Source organism: Rhinoraja longicauda, chromosome 33 (assembly GCF_053455715.1).
Source record: "Rhinoraja longicauda isolate Sanriku21f chromosome 33, sRhiLon1.1, whole genome shotgun sequence".
In the NCBI taxonomy this organism is placed as follows: domain Eukaryota; kingdom Metazoa; phylum Chordata; class Chondrichthyes; order Rajiformes; family Arhynchobatidae; genus Rhinoraja; species Rhinoraja longicauda.
In genome coordinates, this window is record NC_135985.1 from 16,615,776 (window position 1) to 16,638,797 (window position 23,022).

General features: G+C 41.6%; 1 protein-coding gene across 1 annotated transcript in view; it reads left to right on the forward strand.

The window, feature by feature from the left end:
- Positions 1-23,022, forward strand: part of LOC144608977 (uveal autoantigen with coiled-coil domains and ankyrin repeats protein-like) — a 127,323-nt gene that overhangs the window by 92,914 nt on the left and 11,387 nt on the right. The window contains exons 9-15 of the mRNA XM_078427259.1: positions 696-733; positions 3,642-3,731; positions 7,315-7,422; positions 9,964-9,996; positions 15,064-15,162; positions 20,232-20,280; positions 22,410-22,447. Coding sequence (XP_078283385.1) covers positions 696-733; positions 3,642-3,731; positions 7,315-7,422; positions 9,964-9,996; positions 15,064-15,162; positions 20,232-20,280; positions 22,410-22,447 — 455 coding nt within the window. The remainder of the gene's footprint in view (positions 1-695; positions 734-3,641; positions 3,732-7,314; positions 7,423-9,963; positions 9,997-15,063; positions 15,163-20,231; positions 20,281-22,409; positions 22,448-23,022) is intronic.

Below are 23,022 nucleotides of genomic sequence, written 5' to 3' on the forward strand. Positions count from 1 at the left end.
AGGGCAACTTTTGTCTATTCAGTCATGAATTGTGGGTGTCATGATGATAGACCAAAATTTATTCCCCATTCCTTGAACTGTTGTAGTCTTTTTTTTTAGAGATACAGCGCAGAAACAGGCCCTTCGGCCCACTGGGTCCGCGCCGCCCAGCGATCCCCGCACATTAACACTATCCTACACCCACTAGGGACAATTTTTACATTTGCCCAGCCAATTAACCTACAAACCTGTATGTCTTTGGAGTGTGGGAGGAAACCGAAGATCTCGGAGAAAACCCACGCAAGTCACGGGGAGAACGTACAAACTCCGTACAGTACAGCACCCGTAGTCAGGATCGAACCTGAGTCTCCGGCGCTGCATTCGTTGTAAGGCAGCAACTCTACCGCTGTGCCACCGTGCCGCCACTTTTTGTTGAAGGCGCTCCCTCAGTGCTGTTGTAGAAGGAATTCCAGGACATAGACCCAGCAATAGAAAGACTGGTGCTTGCATCCATGTCAGCTTGGGGTGTCACGTGTCAGGTGCATTCTTGTCTGCTGCCTTTGTCTGAGGTCCGAAGAGGTGCCTTCCGAGATGTTGGTCTATGGATTGCTTCTTGCTAACCTTTGTTCAGGAATTATACAATCTGGATTGCAGAGGAAGGTGGAATTTGTTTTAATAATTCATGCTGTTAACGTTTTGCCTTTTTACCCCCACAGTGAGAGAATCCACTGTGAAATTACCCCACTTTTCTCAGGTGAGTCTTGAAAAATACTGCACTGAAACATTTCAGTAAATGACCTGCAGATATCGGAAATCTGAAATAAAGCAAGAAATGTTGGAAACGCAGCAGGTCATGCAGAATCTGTGGAGAGAGAAACGGTCAATGTTTTGGATTCAAGTCCTTTCAACAGCACTGAGTTAACTCTGCTTCTCTTTCCAGAGGTGCTGCCAAGCCAGCTGAATGTTTCCAACAATTCCTGTTCTGACTATGATTCTTTTCATAGGCTGAATGAATTCTCGGCCTACCTTTGGAGTTGAGAATGGTTTGAGTGAATGATACTGGTGCATTTAAAAAAAATGTAGTGTGCCTTCTTGGTCTGATGGGAATAATTGGCAATTGGAGGCTTGGCTCTATGCTCGAACCTAATGTGCACCCTCATAGGACAAAGATGAACTGAAACATACCAAGCCTTTGCCCAATCTCTATATGCAATCCTCAACAGTTCTGCATCTTGCTGACTCCGACCCCTCTCATCCCCTCACTGGGTTCTTTTGTTGTCCCCTCACTGACCTCTCCATTTTAACCCTTCGTCTGCTCCCCCTTTCCCTTAATGTCCAACCCAAACTTCCTGCAGGGAATCTCGGGGGGTGGTGGGGAAGAACTCCTTTGCCGCACTCTCGGATGTTGCCTGATATCTAATGGTTTAGTTAGTTTAACAACTAAAGCTGGTGACCTGGACTGTTATTCCTGAGATGCAAGTTCAAATCCCACCGGAGCAAAATGGGAATTTAATTCAAGTAATTAAACCTGGAGTAAAAAGCTAATCTCTGTAGAGGTGACCATGAAACTTCTAAAAACTTACCATTTGGTTCAATAAAGACTTTCAAAGGCCTATATGGGTCTCCTTACTCACCAAAAAAACATAGGAGTAGAATTAGGCCATACATCCAATCCTGTCTACTCCTTCATTCAATTATGACTGATCTATTTTCCCTCTCAATCTCATTCTGCTGTCCTCTCCCTGATAAGACTCATACCTACGATCTCAAATAGCCCAGTAAATTCAGCAGAAATGGACAATATATACCAGTCTTTCCATTGAGTTGGGCTACACAGTATTTTTCATGCATTGATGGAGTCCATTTTGTGCAATGAATCTAGATTGCCTTGGAGAATCCCTTTTCCCCACTTATTTCTATAGAACCTATTCTGTCACATGCCAATGCACTTCCCTCTGATTCATCTACACAAGGGGTGTGGGCTGCCATTTAGCCTGCCGACCCACTCATCCTTGGCATGGGGGAGGAAACGGGAGGAGCATCAGAAGGAAGCCAACTTGATCGCAGAGCGAACGTGCAAACTCTGCACAGCCATCAGCAGATGCAGGAATAGATGCGGGTCACTCGTGCTATGAAGCAGCATCACTACCTATCACCCTTCTCAGATATCTAGTGATTTTCTAAAGATTATTTTCTACAATTGTAAATTTTTTTATCCTGCAGTAAGCCATTGCACTTGGAAATTGGTTCTTGACAGTTTTTGTGATCTGCCATCTGTTGGCAATTACAGCTGTCCTCCACCTCTTTGTTTCACGGTTCTCCACGCCGGCAATCATGCTGTTTTCAAAGCTAACGTGAAATTTGAGAATGATGTAGAGGAAGGCGGACAGGAAAGATGATTACATTTCAATCTGTGTTTTAGAATCAGCATGACTGTATAAATGGGTATCTTGGATCAGGGCTTTTGTGATTACGCAAGGTCATTACCTGTTTTTTGGAAAGAAGGAAATTGAATTGCATTAAAATGTCTACTTAAACCTCCAGGCTGTAGAGCACCAAGGGTGATCACACAGTGGATAATTCCAGGAGATTTTGAAAAGCAGTGAAGACATCAGCAGTGAAGTCTGCTGCCACTGTTAAATGCACTTTAAATGGATCCGTTTTTCTGAGATGCCGACTTTTCTGAAATAACAAATCCAATTACGGGGACCAGTTTACCTCTTCCTGTTTTGTTGGTATTGGAGTCGTTGCTACGGCAGTTCCAGAAAGATGGCCATTAGGCTCCAATCTTTTGTGGAGCCTTCCTCAAATGTGGGCACAGCCTGCTGAATCCTGGGCACACTCCTTTGACCATTATCAATGAAGACATTCTTTTTTTGAGTGGAGATAGGCTGAAATGCAGAATACTGAATTTTGAATATCGAAGTCCAATATAATTTTAATGGAAGGAGGTTTATTCCGGATCCCAAACCTCCCATATCATTGGAGACGTCAATTTGTTCTGCACCTCTAACCCCAAAATTCACTGTGGACCACCATTATTTCCATACCAATAATCTCCCATCCCATTATGGGACCGCCATCAGTTCTGCACCTCTGACCCCACAACTCGTTGTCATCCACCATTTATTCTGTACCTCTAACTCCACATCTCATTGTAGACTACCATTAATTTACAAACCATCGCCAGTTTACAAAGAAGCATCTTAACTCAGAAGCTTCTCTCCCGAGATGCTGCCCAACCTGCTGAGTTACTCCAGCACTTTGTGAATAAATACCTTCGATTTGTACCAACATCTGCAGTTATTTTCTTATATTAACTCAGAAGCTGATACGCGCGAAGTGTTTATTCATTGGGACAGAACCTTGTAAAGAGGAAATGAGGATTGGGCACCACATCATCTGCACAGCACCTGTTTATCTTTTGCTGTTTGTATGAAACCAAAACTGTAATTATTATCTAATCTCTTGCTGCAGCACCGATTCAAAGTTTAGTTAGATCAGAGGAAAGGTCATGTTAAATGTCAACTGAGCGGTGAAGGAACTGAGCCACACAGATATTCAATCACAGATAATTCAGCGCACACAAGCTTGAGACTTTGTTTCATAATTGGAAAATCCTGTATTTAAAGTGATTGCATTATTTTCCTTAAAAATTGCAGGCTGCTGAAATGCCACAGAACCTAGATCAAAGACATCTTCCAGCCGAAACCAATTTGGCACTGAGTCAGAAGGAGCAGCACACTATGAAGGTATTATTGTAACATGTTCTTTAACCAGCTAAAGGAAAAACAAACTGCTGGAGGAACTGATGTGGCATCTTGACCTGAAATGTTGACAACTCGTTTCCTTTCACAGACACTGCTTGGCTTTCTGAGTTCTTCCAACAGTTTTTTTTGTTGCTCCAGAGTCTAGCCTCTGCAGTCTCTTGTGTCCTTAACATCTTTGAAGGTCCATTGTCAACAGTCACCACTTTGAATAAAGTATGTACTCTGGTGCAATACAGTCCATGGTATGACCCTGGCTTGGCAGATATTACCGTCTCTTAATTCAACAGATTGAAGGTTCAATTCCCACTACTGAGATTGTAGAACCAATACTCCAGGCCTGCTGGATCTCCCAGTTGCTAACCATTTTAACTCCCCTTCCCATTCCCACACTGACCTTCCTGCCAGGTTTAAAAACTCATCGCCTTGCTCCTGTCTGAAGGCAGGACCATGCTGGATGTCAGAAGCCCTTGCAAGTATCTGCAAATGAGGCAGATAACTCATCTCACTCTTTTGCTTTATGCTACCATTCATTTTATAGGCAACGTTAAGCAAGCGCTTTTTCCATCATAATTTCAACGGCTGTTATGTTTTTAATTAGTAGCACTTTTATTTTTCATATTTTAAAATTTACAAACAACTTTTACTCAACTTTTACTCAATGAATCTGAAATTCAGACAGCATAAGTTGGGGAGAGTCTATCAGGCACCCATGAGTAGAACTGCACTTTAACAGCCAATTGTCCCTCAGGGAAGGGTGAGCAGCAACTGAAGGGCCGTATGGTCGTAAAATTTCAATGCAGACGGCCATGATGAGGCACCATCATTAGCCTGAGGAAGGGTACCAACTCGATGTCACCTACCCACTCCCTCCACACGTGCTGCCTGACCCGCCGAGTTACTCCAGCACTTAGTGTTTGTTCACCATCATTAAACTGTTTTCCCTTCCACAGATGATGCCTGACACACTACACCCTGCACAATGTTATTTCAGACCTCCAGTGTCTCCAGAGAATGGTCTTCAACACTTTTGGGTCAGAGTCATATTGCATAGAAGCAAGCCCTTTTCTCCAATCATCTCAGTCCCATTCGTCCACAATTGACCCATATCCCTCTAAACGTTTCTTCTTCCCATACCTATCCAGATGTCTTTCCAATGTAATTGCCGAAAGCACACATCGAATCAATTGGAAAAACCCACCTCAAGCACCTCTTCAGACAACAAAAGATCTAATATGTGTTCAGTATTTCAAATTTCCTTCAATTTATTATTTTAATTTCCTGCACTTGAATTTGTTTCCAATCTCTGTCATTGTAATTGCAGATCTGAGTAACAAATGTGTTAGTTAAGCACGATTGGACAGACTGCTTCAACCCTGCTGCTCTATTAATGAAATGTGATATTAAGCACAATTTATCTTTGTTGCAAAGTCTAACAACACCAATATCGATAGAACTAAGCCTGGATAATGCTTCCCTACACAGCAACATGAAAGGTATTCACTCTGATATTGAAAGATCTTAGCACTCTCTCAACCTTGGGATGGTCCAAAGTGCTTTGCAACCAATGAAGTGTAGTTACTTCACTGTACAATTTGGTAACCAAATAATGTTTAGCAAGCTTCCACAAACTGCAATGTGAGTGGGATTTTTTTTTCTCCCCCATTAAAAAAGATGCTAGTCCAGGGTCTAATAACGTCAAGAATGGCAGAGAGAGCTCTGGCTAGGCTTTAGTCTTGGCTTATCATATCATATCATATATATACAGCCGGAAACAGGCCTTTTCGGCCCTCCAAGTCCGTGCCGCCCAGCGATCACCGTACTTTAACACTATCCTACACCCACTAGGGACAATTTTTACATTTTCCCAGCCAATTAACCTACATACCTGCACGTCTTTGGAGTGTGGGAGGAAACCGAAGATCTCGGAGAAAACCCACGCAGGTCACGGGGAGAACGTACAAACTCCTTACAAACTCCTTACGTACAAACTCCTAAACTCCTTACACTCCTTACTGTCTAGATGAAAAGAGATGGTAGTTCCAACTGTGCAGTACTTCCTCAGCATGAAACCAGGAGTGCCCACCTAGATCATATCCGCAAGGCTCTGTGAGCAAGACATGGACTCAAAACCTACATCTTGCTACCTTGCTATAAACATACAAGGCCCATGATAAAAAGGAACTGTTAGATTTTCACCAGATTCTAAATGGCTATATTTATGTTGGCTTAAGAGATGACATCTTCTAAACCAGGTGTACAACAGAAACGATCTCTCGGATCTACGTTCTACAACATATGACCCCATCAGATCCATGGCATCTCCGAGTAGAGTAATCCCCAGTGTCATTCCCCCCCTCCTCCTTTGCAGCTTATCTTCTCATGTCCAGCATTTTCCCTTTGACTCCTGTTATTTACCTCTACCACTTCAATTTTGGAGTTCAGATGGCTGATGTGGCTAAAGAGGGAACCCCAGATACATCCAAAGACAGGGCAGATTGCTGCGTAATTTGAGAGATGGCCCACTCATCCCACCACTTAACGTGCTGCAGATGTACAACCTAGAGGCTCCCATAGCATTCCAAATGCTCCTTCACCACCTTTTATTGACATGAGCGGAGGCTTCCAGAACGTAATGGAAATGTTATCCTTCATCAAGGAAACTTTGAGCACATCCTTGAATCTGTGACGTGAAGGAAGGTATTACAGATGCGAGATGTAAAATGCTGGAGTAACTCAGCCGGACAGGCAGCATCTCTGGAGAGAAGGAATGGGTGATGTTTCGGGACGAGACGCTTCTTCAGACTGGAAACGTCACCCATTCCTTCTCTTGAATTTGTTACACTGCCTATATTCTCCTACCGCGACAGAGATCAGAATACAGTGTCTATTTCAGAAATTTACCGCTGGCCATGTGAGAGACGTTGCCTGCAACATAGCTGACTGAGTGTACCTCGGGCCTCAGTGCTGTCGGAGAGACAACAGTGACACCAGTTTGCTGGAAGAGAGAACGTGCTTTAATTAAATAACTTATTGCGGACAATGAACTTGCCAGCACATTTTTGAGCACCCAGTGGAAACTGATGTCGTCATGGGAAAAATGTGCTGACTCTGCATCAACATTATCCTATATCAAAGTTGAACCTGGATCCTTGGAGCTGCAAAACAGCAGCACCACCCCGGCACCACTTGCTGCCCTTTTCATTGACAAGCACTGCACATTAAGCTATTCAAAGTTTCGATAGCAATTCATTTACAAATTCAAAATTGCTTTACACCACTACAATTGAATGCTGTTAGAAAGCATGCAAACAACTACAGTAATGATCTTTGGATTAAGGAAAAATGCTGGGAAAAAACTCAGCAGTTCAGTCTGGATGAGTGAAGAATCTTGCATTCATTGCAAATCTCTTCCTGCAAGTATTCATACCTGTGGTAATTCTAGTTGAGATCGATGTAGAAAAATAGGACTCGTTTATGTTGTGCCTTTTTAGAGTTCAAATGTGTTTATAGGCTTTTGAATACTTCCCGCAACCACACTGTGAGTAAATTTAGTTTGTGTCTTTAGGAACTTCAGATTGAAAATGAGGATTTCAAAGGAAAGTTGAAAAAGCTCAGTCATGAGCAGAAGGCCTTCCTGGAGAGAGTGAATGGACTTCAAAAACAACTGAGCCAGGTACGTCAGTAACAATCTGCATATAACTGGACCCTTCAACAAGGAAAAAAAATCCGCGGCTGTTTCACAGGAGCATTGTTAAACAAAGCTTGACATCGGATCACAGGGAAATCAGGGCAGTTGGTAAAAAAAGCTTGGTGAAAGGGGTCGTTTCGCAAGAGCATCTTGAAGAATTGGTAATGGCAAAGAAGTTGGGAGAGGGAATTGTGGAACAAAGAGCATTGGCAGCTGAAGGTACAGACATCGGAGGAGGAGCAAACAGATTAAGGGGATTGAGATTTGAGGAGTGAGGAAATTACGAGTTATTATGATGAAAGAAGCATGTAAATTTTTAACTTGGAGATTTGTTCTTTCAGGAGCCAGTGGATCAGTGAGCATGGTGTGGTGGGTGGTGTGTATTAGGATATGGGCAAAGAGTTTTGGATGATATCAGGTTGATGGAGAGTGGAGTATTGGGATGGCAGCGTGGAAGTAAAAACCAGTGCAAACTGAATAGTGCTTGGGGATAAATGTCCTCGAGATGGAAAAGTCATGGGTCTTGGCTTTCAGTCACAGGAGAGAAGAGGCAAGGTAGAGTCATTGATGAGGAGAAACAGCTGTATTAATGATGGCAGAGATAACAGGCCCATTTCTCATATCTGCTACTTGTTTTTGGAATTCAGACTCCATGACTTCAATTATGTCTGTGGCTCTGTGTTCAAAGATTACCAAAACTCCAAAGAATTATTGAATATCTGTAAAAGCTGCGACGCTCAAGATAAATTTCTATCTCAAGAAACTAGATGTTGGAATCTTGAGCATGAAACAAAATGCTGGAGGAACCCAATGGGTCAGACAGCATCTGCCAGTCTGAAGAAGGAACTCCACTCGAAATATCATTGGGCTGTTCCCTCTACAGATGCTGCCTGACATGTTGAGTTCCTCCAGCACTTTGTTTTTGGCTAAAGGTGATATGTCCCTTAGGATGGTTGGGCACACAGAAAGTGGAATATAATGCTAATTACTGGGCATTACGTTTGCTTCTATATTGATTTATTTCAGATGTATTTATGGCTGGCAAGGTCCCATTTACTGCCCCTCCCTAACCATCCGTTGGGAGTGTGTATTTAGCTTATCCCATTGCTCTCACTGTTGTTGCACTGGTAGTCCCTGGATATTGACGTATTTCAGGACAGTGTGTGACCTGGATGGAAACTTGCATCTGTTGTCAGTCCTGTTCTCCTGCTGTTCTTGACCGGTTGTCTGAGTTCTAGGCTTGGCAAGTACTGTGATAGAGACTAAGCAAGTAAATATGCTGCATTTTGTAGATGGTCCACGCTGCAATTGTGAAACACTGCTAATAGAGGGAGTGCATGTTTCGGGTTCTAGGTTAGTGGTATAGCAATCGGGTAACTGTGTAAAAATGTAATCCTCAATTTTTTCTGCAGCAGAATCATTGAAAATAAAATGACTGGCTCATTATTCATGCCCACATTCACATTTATTTATATAAATTCTGGGGGTGCCTTATTTAAAAGTAATGATTCGTCTAATTTCCACTTAACACATTGACTTACTGTCATTGAAAATAAAAGCATTTTAATTCTATCCAAACCGATTAATGCTCTCTAATGCAAATATGACAATTATTTCCTTTTAACTAGTTTCTTCATCCACTCCCACATGCAAAGTGCCTTGTATCCAATTTGCTAAATGTCATTTGCAAGTCCAATACATTAAAATGATATTAAAGTAATGAGAGTAATCTTCAGAACATTTTGCCATATATGTAATTGTATGTAAAGAATTTTACTATAATTTACTGAAATGACCAAGCGATGGTTAGCAATTTTAAGATCAGGCAGTGCTTTTTTTGTAAAAAAAATAACTCCGCCACTGATATTGGAATGGCAGAGTGATTATGTTGCAATCCAATGATGCAGATTTGTTTGTTTTCGTGCCATCACGATGAGTCATGTTGGTGCCATTTGCTCAATTTTTCTGAAATCCAAAGAGTGTTTATGCTAAAGATTAATAATTGTGACTTGGATTTTTTTTATCAGCGTGACATTTATGTGTATTCCTATCTTGCTGTGTCTCTTGCTGTGTATTCATGTTCTTCTTTCTTGTACTTTCCTTCCCTGGTCATTTATTCTCTTATCTTCAAACAGAACATGCTGACCAGCTCATTCATTTCATTACCTCCTCTTCTATCTCTGAGCTATTTTCCAACGTTAACCGTTGACTTTCCTCAGACTAGAGTGTGGATCCCTCTCCTTTCTCAAATCTGTGGGCTTTCAGAATTTAATCTTGGCATCGCCCACCTGCTCCTTTTAATGTTCCTCAAATTCTTTTCATCTTTGGCAATCTTGGGCATTATGGTCCTTGGGTTTTCAGAGACTTAGTGAGGGATTGAACACTTAGTTAGTTGGAAATTTTGTAGTTACTGTTACTGTCAGTGCAGCCAGAAATGTCACATGTGATCAAATAGCTGAGATGATAGGGTGGTCTCTGTGAAATGCTTTGTGACTTTTGGTAAATGTTGTTGTTCCCATTATACAGGAGTGCAAGTCAGTGGGAGAGCTTCAAAATGAGGTGAGTTTTTAACATTTAAACACGTGAATTTAGGCTAGCGTTGGTACGTGATGAAGGAATCCAGGATGCATTTATTTCTCCCACCTGTCATTCTTTTGAAATCTCGATACCCTCTGCCTCTCCTTAAAATTCAATGTTTCCCAGGACTGAAGGCTGGTGAAACCCATGATTTCCTCTATATCTAATCTTGTGCAGCTTTCTAAAATTCGCCTTGTCAAATTATAGTTCCTCAGTTTTACTGCTGTCAACCCCTCAATCATATATTAAATTGGTGCCACATGGTGTTAAATTATGGACAACTTTGCTGACAAGTAAGAGATTTTTAAACGTGCAATGATACAGATTGGAGCCATGCTGGTTTCCGTAGGAGTAATCCATTACTCCCATTCTTGTCCTAATTTCCCTGAATCCCTGCAACTATTCTTCACACATGCCCATCAGCACCATTTTAACTCCTCCTGGCATTAACCCACATTATGGGGTTCAAATATACAGGGACCAAATAACTTTCTAGGTCCCAGTGATGCAGGGAGAAACTCACCTAGTCACAATGTTAAACTGCACAGATATCACCCAAGGTCACGATTAAACTTGGGTCCCTGGAGTCATTTTTACTGCTCAGCATCATGCTGCTTTAAATTGCTAAAGATTATTTTTCTTGCAAGATTCTTTTACAGTCATTAGACGTAAAGAAGCAAGACTGACATTTCTATTGTTCCTTTCAAACCCTCAATGTTTCAAACGGCTTGATGTAAATTAAGTACATTTTGAGGTGTAATTGTCACTGCAGTAAGGGGACCAGAGGGAGGCTGTTTAAAGCAATTCTTCGACAAGCACTGCCCTGCACTCTTCAATCACCTTCATCACCTCAAAAATAAAATCTCAATCAAGTTTGTAAAACATGACCTGCCCCAGACAAAGCCATGCTGTCTGTCCCTAATTAGCCCATTCTATTCCACATACAAGTAAATCCTATTCAGAAGAATCCAATCCATTAGTTCCCTGCCATTGACATGAGGCTCATCGGTCTATAATTTCCTGGATTATTCTCATTTTCCTTTAACAAAGGAATGATGTTGGCTACTCTCTAGTCCTCTGAGACCTCGACTGTGGCTAGTGAGGATACAAAGATCTACAAGGCCCCAACAATCTCCCCTCTCAATAATCTGGAATAGATTCCATCAAGCCCTGCGGTCTTGTCCATCTTAAATCTCTTCAAAATACCCAGCACCACCTTCTCGATCTCAAAATGCCCGTGCATATTATAACACCCCACAATAATCTTGCTATCCCCATGTCCTTTGCCTTGGTGAATATTGATGCAAAAGCACCCATTTAGCACCTTGCCTACATCCTCTGATTTAAGGCTTAAATTCCTTCCTTTATCCTTGAGTGGTTCCTAGCCTCTGCCTAGTTGCTCTCTTTTGCTTAATGTAGAGAGTACCTTGGCATTGTCTCTATAATCTGATTTGCCAATGACATTTCATGGTATCTTCAGGACCTCCTAATTCCCTACTTGAGTTCTTTCCTGCTTTCATTATATTCCTCAAAAGCCGTGTCTGATTTTAATCTTACCAAACCTTGCATTTACTTTATGTAGGAAAGAACTGCAGATGCTGGTTTAAATCGAAGGTAGATACAAAAAGTTGGAGTAATTCAGCAGGACAGGCTGCATCTCTGGAGAGAAAGAATGGGTGACTTTTCGGGTCGAGATTCTTCTTCAGACTGAAGAAGGATCTCGACCCGAAACGTCACCCATCCCTTCTCTCCAGAGATGCTGCCTGTCGCGTTGAGTTACGTTTCTGTCTACCTTGCATTTACTTTTTCTTGTGTGACCAAATTTACAACGTCTCTTGTCATCCAAGGTTCCCTCACCTTGCTATTATTGTCCCTCCTCCTTATTTGAACATGCCAGTCCTGAACTTTGATTAGTTGGTCTTTAAATGACTTCCACATGTCAGATGAGGACTTGCCCAATGATAGCTGCTTCCAAATTACTCTCTCTAATTCCTGCTTAATGATGTTGTAATCTGCCTTGCTTCCATTTTGTGCCTTTCCCCAAAATCCAGACATTCCTATTTAAAACAATATTAAAACTTAAGACCTTTATTCCACTGAAACACCATCTCATGGCCAAACTTGATTTGAATACCAAGTCCAGTATGGTCCCTCCTCGAGTTGGACTGTCTACGTATTATTTAATGAAACCCTCTTGGATACCCATAACGAAGCCTCGTGCACTGAGGAAGTCCCAATCAATATTTTGGAAGTTAAAGTTATCCACTGTGACAATCCTGTTGCTTTTGCACTTCCCATAATTTGTTTTCTTATCTCCTGATGCAATTAGAAGGTCTGTAATATAATCACATCAGAGTGATTGCAGCTTGCTTTCTTTTGAGCTCTGCCCATATTACCTCAGTGGATGTTTCCTCCAGTATGTGCAGCTGTGATATTCTCCCTGATTGTAATGCAACCTCTCTACCTTTTTTTATCTCCCTCTCAAATCACATCTGAAACAGCAAAACCCTGTAACGTTGTCCCTCGCAACCAAGTGTCTGTAATGGCTCGATATCATAGTTCCAAGCACTAATCCAGGCTTTAAACTCATCTGCTTTACCTATAATACTCCTTGCCTTGCTTCCTTGCAAGTGCCCATCAGTCTCACCATGATCATCACCTCTCCCTGCATGTCTTTCCTTTCAGTTGTCATAAACACTACCTTCACATCACTTCCTCCATTTGCTGACCAGCCGCTCGGGTTCCAAGCTTCCTACCACTCTAATTTAAGTGTTCCGTAATCTTCTGTTCCTTTCTTTTTGATGAATGGTCATTAATCTCAAAAGATGACTGTCTTTCCACAAATGCTGCCTGACTCAGTCTTTTTAAGCCTTTTCTGTTTTTATTTCAATTTCCACAGCTGCATTTTATATGTTCCTTTCTTTCTACTGCATTTATTCAGTTTCAATGCATCTGTGCTGTTTGTCTGAACTGCTTCTTATGGTCCTGAATTTTATGTTCAGAGAATATCTGGATTAAGAAATTCCCCTTGAAACCCCTGTAGGATTCGTTGATTGTCTTGTCTCGATGTTTCATTGATGTTGCTTTGTTTCAACTTCCTGTCCGAAATGTCCAGTCTTTCAAATTCTCTCAACCTTAAAGCCTCCAGTCAGATAATTTTCCTTCTTTTTCAGGGAGTGGAAATCCAATCTTTTCTGGCATTCTAGACTATTTTGGTATCATTCTGATAAATTTATTTCTATGGTTTCAAAGGTCTTTTATTGTCACGTGTACCAACTGTACTGTGATATGCGAATTACCCATACAGCCATACTAAAAAAGCAACAGGACACACGACTACCTAAAAGTTAACATAAACATCCACCACTGCAGATTCCCCACATTCCTCACTGTGATGGAAGGCAATAAAGTCTAAACTTCTTCCCTCATTTTTCTCCCGCGGGCGGTGCAGTCGAACCATCCGTCAGGGTGATCGAAGCTCCCGCAGCTGGCATAGAAGCTCCCGCATCGGGGCGATCGAAGCCCCTGCGTTAGGGCGGTCGAAGCTCCTGCGGCTTGGAGTTCGCAAAGTCGGTCTCTGACCAGAGACTGCGAGCTCCGCAATGTTAAAGTCCGCAGGCTCCCGCAGTGGAGCTCTCGAAGTCAGTTTCCAGCAAGGCCGCCAACTCCTCGATATTTGGTTGCAAAGCAGACAGAGATACGAAATGGAAATTGTGCTCCGTACGATTAATCCTCAGAGCTTCGTCTGCTTTTAAAAACAGAGGTTATTTTCACCTGGTTGCCTTTTACTCTTTGCGCCAAAATGTTCCTACCAACCGATATTATTTGCCAATTAAACAGCCATTCTGCAGGATCATGTATTCCTCCTTTGAACTTAATCCATTCTCCTTATTGTGTCCATGCTGCCCATTTAGCGTGGCCTGCAAATTTTTCTATATTTATAATGACTAATTCTTGAATCGCTCTGGCATTTACTTCCACTGCTGTACTGAAGTCTCTGTACCAGTGTGTGACTTAAACGTTCCTGGCAACATTAAATTAAATTAAATTAACCTTCCCATAGTTTAATTTAAAGTTGTGCCCTGGATTTTTTTCCTCATATTTCTTCCTGGATTTCTCATTTTCAGGCTGAATTGCCCATCATGCTGCCTGATTCTCCAAGTTATATAGAATATTCATCAATCAGTGCAGTTTTGTGGTTCAGTCCAGTAATGCAGCAATTGAAATTGATCAATATATTGATTGGATATCACACTTTATACATTGCAAAGCATTTTCTGAAATGAGGAACCCTGTTCTATCACAGCATTTATTTATTTAGCTCCTTTCTTGATGGGGGTAAATCAATATAATCTACTGTGTTAGTCACAAGATTGTGGTGTAAATTGAGATTTAAAATGTTAAAAACCCTTAAACACATTTGAAAAATCTTCGCTGAAATATTAGATTGGCACCAATGCTGCACCTAAACGTTTGCCAAGTAACATCAGCGTGGTGTGTTAACATTTTGTCATACACAACATCCTGAACTCTTTCTCCCTGATCTGTTCCCTGCTGCCTCCCTTGCCACCCCCTCCCCCCCCCTTTCATTTGCAAGAGGGTTTGTGTAGTGGGGGTCCATTGAAAATTACGAAGCTAAGATCAATACATTTTTGTTCTGCCATGGACTGCTATATCAAGATGGATTATGAGCTTAAGGTTAGGTGAGGAACATGCTTAAGAGACCTCCAGTCTTCTGCTCCCAAACCCCTAACTGGTTCTGCTCAGCAAAGGTATCAGGGAGGAGGGAAGGAGTGGGTATGATATCGAGGTGGAGGACAGCCATGATCCCGTGAAATAGCGCAGCAGAGTCTACGGTCTGAATGGCCTCCTGCTCCTGTTTTCGATGTTTACAAGTCGCAGCTTTGAGTTGGTCATCAATTTATCCCTGCAACATTTGTTTTTACGCAAGAACGTTATGCACCAATGCCGTCAGTAAAATCAGGCACTGAATCAGAGTGCTTGTGGAATTGTTTAATTTAAAGTATTGTGCTCTGTCCAATCTAACAGAAACAGCAACTGAAAAATCTGTTGATGGCAAGAGAACGAGAGCAACAAGACAATTCGAAGATGCTGGAGAGCCTGAAAGCAAAACTTAAAAGTTACGAGGTGCGTGGATGACATTTCAGGGCAAAGAATAAAACATTAATACTGTGATCCAAACAGACTGCTTTGTCCATCGTTGCTAATATATTCTGTATCCTATTCAATCTAGCCACCAGCCACTTTTGGTCAGTATTTACAGCACAGACAGGCCATTCATTTAACAAAATGGGTTTGTGCTAATATTGACACTCCACACAAACCTCTCAGTGCTCCTTGTCTTATTCACATCAGTGTATACTTTTCTTTCTTGGGTATTTATCCAATTTCCCCCGAGCTCTGTTAAGCTGTGTTTTGTTCAACAAATTTCACCTTCTCTCCCCTCTGTAAAAAAGATTCCCTGAAAATGGTTTATTAGCGATTTTTATTATTAGTGCCTTTTGTTCTGGTCCCCTCTGCAAATAGAAACATCTTCACATCCACTTGATTGGATTCTTTCCTATCCTTGAAGCACTCTGTTAGGCCACTCCTCCTGTTGAGAATTAATCCTTTGTGTTTAATCTTCAACACACAATCATGCCTTTTTGTCATACAAAAAGTGATGAGGGGAAAGAATACATTGGGTAGTTGAAATACAAATACTAGTGCTGTTTGTAGAAGCTGATTCAACTTTATAGTTCAAAATGGAGTTAGATAGGTGTCTGAAAGGAAATAATCTTTGGAGCAAAGGGATTGGGACTCGCTGGATTTCCCTCGCATGGAGTTGCTATGGTCTTGGAACAGAAGAACATCAGAATCTAGGAGTGGACATTGGCCACTTGGCCCCTCGAGCCTGTCCTGTCATTCAGCATCAAGGCTGGTCTGTTCCAGGCCTCATTTTTTCTGCTGCGCTTATTCCTTGTAATCCTCAATACCTGATCTTTTTTTAAAAATGAACGATTTTGTTTTCCAACACACCTAATGATCTCGCCTCCACAACCCTGCAGGAAAGTGAATTCCAGAGACTCATCATCCTCTGCAAGTTCCTGTGCATCTTGAGTTTAAATGACTGCTCCCTCACCTAGTGACTATGTCCCCCCATTTGAAATTCTCTCCCTTCAATAAGGGGACTAAACTGCACTGTTTGCCTGATCAGTACCCTGTACAATTACAACAATATTCCTTTTTAAACATCTTGCAAAAACAAAAAAGGCCAGTAGGTAATTTGCCTTAACCACTTGCAGTATTTGTCTGCACAAGATTAGTGATTCATGCACAAGAATGCCTAGATCCCTCTGCTCTCTGCAGTCATTCTAATTGAGATAGTTTGCTCTTAAGAGGAATCTAAAGACAGACTATTATCTCAAATCTCAAAATGCATAACCTCACATTTTCCCAAACTGAATTCCATTTGCCAAGAATTCACCCACAGCTCAACTTATCCAAGTACTGTTGCAGGATTGTAATATTCTCATTGCAACATGCCCTCCCACATATTTTGAATATCTTGCACTCTGTCCAACTTGCAGGTCAGTAATGACAACTTCAAAGAATTGAGGGCCAAGATCTGATCTCAGGAACGCTCCACTAGTTGCAGCCTGAGACGGAAAATTGTGTTTTTATTCTGATGCTCTTGTATGTGATGACCCTTCATACCATGAGCTCCTATCTGGTGATAGGAGCTTTGATGTGGTATCTTGTGAAATGCCTTTCGGGATACCCATTGCACTAGAAAACTGTGAAATAGAGGCAGGAGTAAGCCATCAAGCCTGCCCCAATGTTTAATATCATAGCTGACCTATGCTAGCCTCAATTCCTCTGTGCTATTCCTCTACTTTCTTACATTCCTTGCTCTATCAAATAATAAACCACCTCCACTTCAAACACTTCTAATGATCCTTCTAATGTCCCACTCGATGGGACAGCGGACTCCAGAAGTTCACCACCATCTGAGAAAAGAAATGTCAACATGTCTCAGTTTTAAATGTCCGGCCCCTTATCTTGCAGTTGTGTCCTCTTGTTTGAGTCTCTCCACTGGTGTACACATCCCAGCATCTATACAGAGAAGCCCCTTTAGGGTCATGTATCTTTGAATAAGGTCATCCCTCATTCTGCGAAACTGCAAGTAATACATAACCAACTATTTAGTCTATCTTGTGAGGACAAGCCTCTCATCCCAAACATTGCCGTGGTGAAGCTCCTTTGCACTGTCTCCCATGTCCCCATGTCTTTTTGGGAAGAGGATCAAACCTATGCACAGTATTCCAGGTCCGGTCTCACTAATCCTGTACAATTAGAACAACCCCTCTCTATTTTTAAACACCAGCCCTTGTGCAATGGAAGTAAAAATGCCATTTGCTGTCCTAACTACCTCTTGTATTTGCTGGCTGTTTGTGATTCATGCGCTAGAATAACTAGATCCCTCCATACCATGACAAACTACACTGCAAGGGCCAGGAAGCGAGCGGGTAAGATCATCTCTGACCCCTCTCACCCTGGCCACAAACTCTTTGAAGCACTTCCCTCTGGAAGGCAACTGTCAAAGCCACCATAGCCAGACATAAAAGCAGCTTTTTTCCATGACCAGTAGCTCTAGTCAACAGCCAGAAGTCTGTAGCCTCCTTTTGCTCTGGTATTTTATTTCATTCTTCACATGTTTCAATTATAATGTTTTAATTTTAATTGGCTACTGTATATCGTGCTGTTACTTGCGAGCAAAGCACCGAGGCAAATTCCTTGTATGTATACATATTTGGCTAATAAAATTTATTCAATTCAATTTGTCTCTCCATTTAGATAACAATCTGCCTTTTGATTTCTCTTCCATGACCTCGCACTTCCACAGATTAAACTCCATTTGCCTGTATTTTACCCAGACACTCGGTCCATGTACATCCTATTGCAGAATCAGTTTCCTGACCACAACCTGCCCTCCCTCCCATTTTCAAATCATCAGTAGGTTTTCTTCTATCATCGCCACTTGTTACATCCTTCTGTGCTCTTAACTATCTGTGACCTACACAACCTATGTTATGAGTAGGCCTTTAATTTAGACCACCCCACATTAATGAGTGCATATTCAAACAAAATTTGAAGTGCAAAGCTCTTTGGTTACATCGGTTGAGTGGTAGCAGAGAACAAAATTAGACTTATCCTGATGTGATTCAAATCCCACCAGGGGAATTTCAACTCTGTTGTGATCTCAATAAATTGGCTGAGATAAAAAGCTGGTATCAGGAATGATAACTTTCAAATGGAATTCAATTAAAAGCTCATTTGTAAACTTCTCTGGGGAAGAAAATCTTCAATGTTTGGATTATCTGTAATATAGGCGATCATAAATCCACAGCAAGGTGTGTGACCCTTACTTTTTCACGTAGTGTGATAGCATTCTGCTCGGTTTAGGAATAATTAGGTTTTGGGCAAAGTAGTACATCTGGAAGAATTTGGTGCCACACAATGAAACATTGGCAGGTGATAATATTAAATGCAAAGATGAAATTGGCTGGAATTAGCAGACTGCAGATAGCTTGGAGCAGTGTAGGACTGTAGGAGATTAAGCAGATTTTGAAGGTTAAGCGGATTGGGAAGCCATGGAAGCTTCACAGTTTAAAATTGGTAAGATATTTAACGAGACATTACATGAGGCATCACTAATCCTCTCATTAAAAATTGGTAATGAACTGGTTCCCCGAGAGAAGTCCACATGGTCAACTCTAACTGTCTTCAGGACAAGCATGCATACACTCTTTCTCCAACAATCTTAACGCAGTTCATTAACAAAAATTCCTAACTCTTAGAAGTTAAATCAACTATTGAACCAATATCAGTTGGCATTGGCAGAAATTACAAGCTTTTGTTACCCCGTGTGTAAAAATGCTTCTGAACTTCATCTCAGAATTTTCTAGGCAATGACCCCCACCCCTTGTCTCAAATTCCAGTGAAATAATTTTTATTTCTCCCTTCAAAATGCAGGAAGTAAGCAAAGGGGCAGTCAATCTGATTACCGTAGCTTTCACCCTTTCTGATGAAGGATATCATGCAGTTGTGGCTGTTTCTGGTTTTTGTTGTTGTCCGTGTGAGCCATATTCCAGATGCCTAAATTCTTCTGCAGTGCGATTGGACAGGGAACAAGTCAAAATGAATTTGCTTGGTTCTGTTGATGCCTCCAAGTTACGTATTTGAAATAGTCATGTTCTGTATCAGGTCTTCAATCACTCCTTTGGTTGATGATGTTGACTTGAGTTACTGTGAGTGCAGTCCATAATACATTCCAAGCCCACTGCATGCTGTGCCAAAGCTCTTTCTTACTCACTCTTAACTCCTGCAAAGGTTGTGTGGTATGTTTTGCTGGCTTGAATTGATTTTTAATTAATTTTGAGATTGTTTTGAAGCAGAGGACAAAACTATTTTCCCATTATTTGAGTTCTCTTTCTCTGTCATTGTGGTCCTGTCAAAGAATACCATTATTTTTCCGATTATGTGGTTTAACATTGATTCTAAGAAAAAAAAGACTTGCATGTAAGCAGACATGAAACCGGATGGAGCTGTACCTCATTTATCCTTTAGGATTTGCTCCAGGGCAGTCTGGATCCTGGAGATAGACACAAAATGCTAGAGTAACTCAGCGGGACAGGCAGTCTCTCTGGAGAAAAGGGATGGGTGACGTTTCAGGTCGAGTCTCTTCTTCAGGTCACCCTTTCCTTCTCTCGCTGAGTTACTCCAGCACTTTTTCTATCTTTGGTTTAAACCAGCATCAGTAGTTTTTTCATACACACTGGTTCCTGGAGATCTCGCTTCACAGGTCTTTGCTTCTCCAGTCCTGATCTCTGTGCAATCACAAGTTTAATCCCTCTGTAATTAGCAATGATGCCTTCAGCTATCAAGACTTTATTAGTTTGGGATTCCCTTTGTAAATCCCCCCTTCTCTTTCAAGATGTTACTTCAAACATTGCTTTGACCAAGCATTTGATCTGTCTGAATACCACCTCTTGTGACTACCTCTTTTTATTCATTGGATAAAACGCTGTAATAGCCAAACCATGCACATTTTAAGTATGCTGAATTTGCTGTATCAGATCAGTTACTGATGGATCATTGGTGGAGCCTCTCATTTACTCTCAGTGAACCTTGGTGTGTTTATGTTATGATTGCAGGCTGAGCATTTACATGCGCAGATGACAGCTGGGATCCAGGCTGCAAATTGTAAGTACAAATATTTTTTGAGTACTATTAATTCTGCCTGATATTTTGTACCTATGAATTTACATTTTTGGAGTGGTCAGCAAAGAAACGCACTGCTGTATGGTGACGCTCTCATTACAGTGACGTAGACAAATTTGCACGAATAAAAGTTTGATTTATGTGTAATTTGATTTGATTCGTATTGCATTTATCAATTGTAAATTTACAAAAATTCAAATGGTGATCTTACCTTGATCACCACCGGATCAAATTTGGTGAGCCCACCGGAAATTGGAGGAACAGCACCTCATATTTCGCCTGGGCAGCTTACAGCCCAGTGCTATGAACATCGACTGCTCCTCCCCCTTCCCAGATCTCCCTCTATCTTCCTGTCTCCACCTGTATCCTTCCTTTGTCCCGTCCCCCTGACATCAGTTTGAAGAAGGGTCTTGACCTGAAACGTCGCCCATTCCTTCTCTCCTGAGATGCTGCCTGACCTGTTGATTTACTCCAGCATTTTGTGAATAAATACCTTGGGATGCAAAGTTGTGAATATCCAATGAATGCAGTATTTTAAGTGATATTTTATTAGTTCCTTGGCTGTGAATGGTTAATTCATTAGTAATTGTGGTATTTCAAGATATTGTTGTATTTATGACTGCAAAGCTTGTGTAGTTTAACCTTATTGCATCAAGGAAACAATCCTGGCTTTGATTAGGTTATCTTTTTTAAGTGGACTGAGATTCCTGATTACTTTGTTAACTGGCTGGTGTCTTGGGTAGATGTAATACACTTCAATTGTTCTCACGGTGAGCTTGTGCTCTCCCATTGCAGCTGAACTGTGAAATAGGAAGCAATCTAACATAATGAAAGCATTTCTCTCAAGGCAGCTGCTGGCACTCAAATCTATCCTCAATCAGAAAGGACATTCAGATTTTTCAAGGTTTCTAAAGTGAAAATCTTTTCACAGGCATGTGGTGTGTTAATTAGCAGGGTTTATATGTAAATTATTTGTCCCTTGGCATACATTAAGGAATCAGATGCTTTGTGTTGGAAGATGCTTTCCCATTTTAAGGAATGTTGAGTGTTCCCAGATGTGAAGTCAATTTTGCTCTATCCTAACAGTGCACCTAAATTCTCATCTCCGATGCACTACCTGTAGGCTTTCAGTCAGAAGGCCTGTGTAGTTCCTCCATGTGAAATTTGTGCTTTGTGCTGAATGGGATACAATGTGTAGAATGTGGCCATTGAACCCAGCCTGGTTTTCTTGAAGCATAATCTGGCTTGTCCTACTTCCCAGGCTTATTGCAAACTCCTTGTTTTTTGTTTCCTTCATGGATTGATCAGATTCCCTTTCTGAAAACTTATTAAGCCTGCTCTCATTGACAAACCCCACTGAGGAGAGAGGGTATTGCTGATATCACCTTGTATCTCAAAAGAAACCAGTTATATTTGGCTGTTGTTAATGGTGCTTGATTTAGATTTGATTTAGAGATAAAGCGCAGAAACAGGCCCTTCGGCCCACCGAGTCTGCGCCGCCCAGCGATCCCCGCACACTAACACTAGCCTACACCCACTAGGGATCATTTTTACATTTGCCCAGCCAATTAACCTACATACCTGTACGTCTTTGGAGTGTGGGAGGAAACCGAAGATCTCGGAGAAAACCCACGCAGGTCACGGGGAGAAACTCCGTACAGACGGCGCCCGTAGTCAGGATCGAACCTGAGTCTCCGGCGCTACATTTGCTGTAAGGCAGCAACTCTACCGCTGCGCCACCGTGCCGCACACCGTGCTCGAAAAAACACCAGTTGTTTAGAGCAGAATTCTGATAACACCCAGAAATGGATTAAAATTTCCCCAAGCATGATTTACGCAAGATCTCTCAATGGCAGAGAGTCATGTTCCATCTTCAGTCTTGTCCCTATTCCAGAGATCAAGAGCCCAGTTCCAAGCCAAGTTCTCAATTATAGCGTATTTACTGTTTCACATCATTTATTTTTTCATTCCTTTGAGGTGCGAAGAAAATCATATTGCAAATCCAATTATGGAATTTACTGTGATTGTAAAATTGGCAAATATAATTAAAAATGTGTAAGCACACTTTGGAATAAATATTTGTTTTCCGTTTCATTTTTTTCTGAAACAAGTGAAAGAGGAGCTGAACCTTTCGGGCATGGAATCACAAGTAAGTGGCTTTTTTAAATCCTGCTTGACTTGGTGTATAAAAATAATTGGATAGCTAGATCCGTTTTTCTTGCAGTGGAGTGTTGTAAAACAGGTAAAAATACCCTTTGGTGCATTGGTCATGCTGACCTCAAAAACATCCGGTTATGTTTATCCCATCTATCTTCTTGTATCCCTATCACCGCCTCTGGAAAATTGACAGATGATATTGGAAGAAGGGTCCCGACCTGAAATGTCACCTATCCATTTCCTTCCACGGTTGATGCATGACCTGCTGAGTTCCTTCATCATATTGCCTGATTTTGATAAGTTGAATAGAAGGAGGAGGTTTGTAGAACTAGAGAAATCAAAGGCACAGAAGCCAAAGGTTGGTACAGTGCCACAGCTGGTAGAGTCGCTGCTTCACAGCACCAGAGACCCCAGTTCGATCCTGACCTCGGGTGGCTGTGTGTGTGGAGTTCAGCATGTTCTCCCTGTGACCACGCGAGTTTCCTCCGGGTGCTTTGGTTTCCCGCACATCCCAAAGACGTGTGGGTTTACAGATTAATTGGCCTCTGTAAATTGCCCCACATGTGT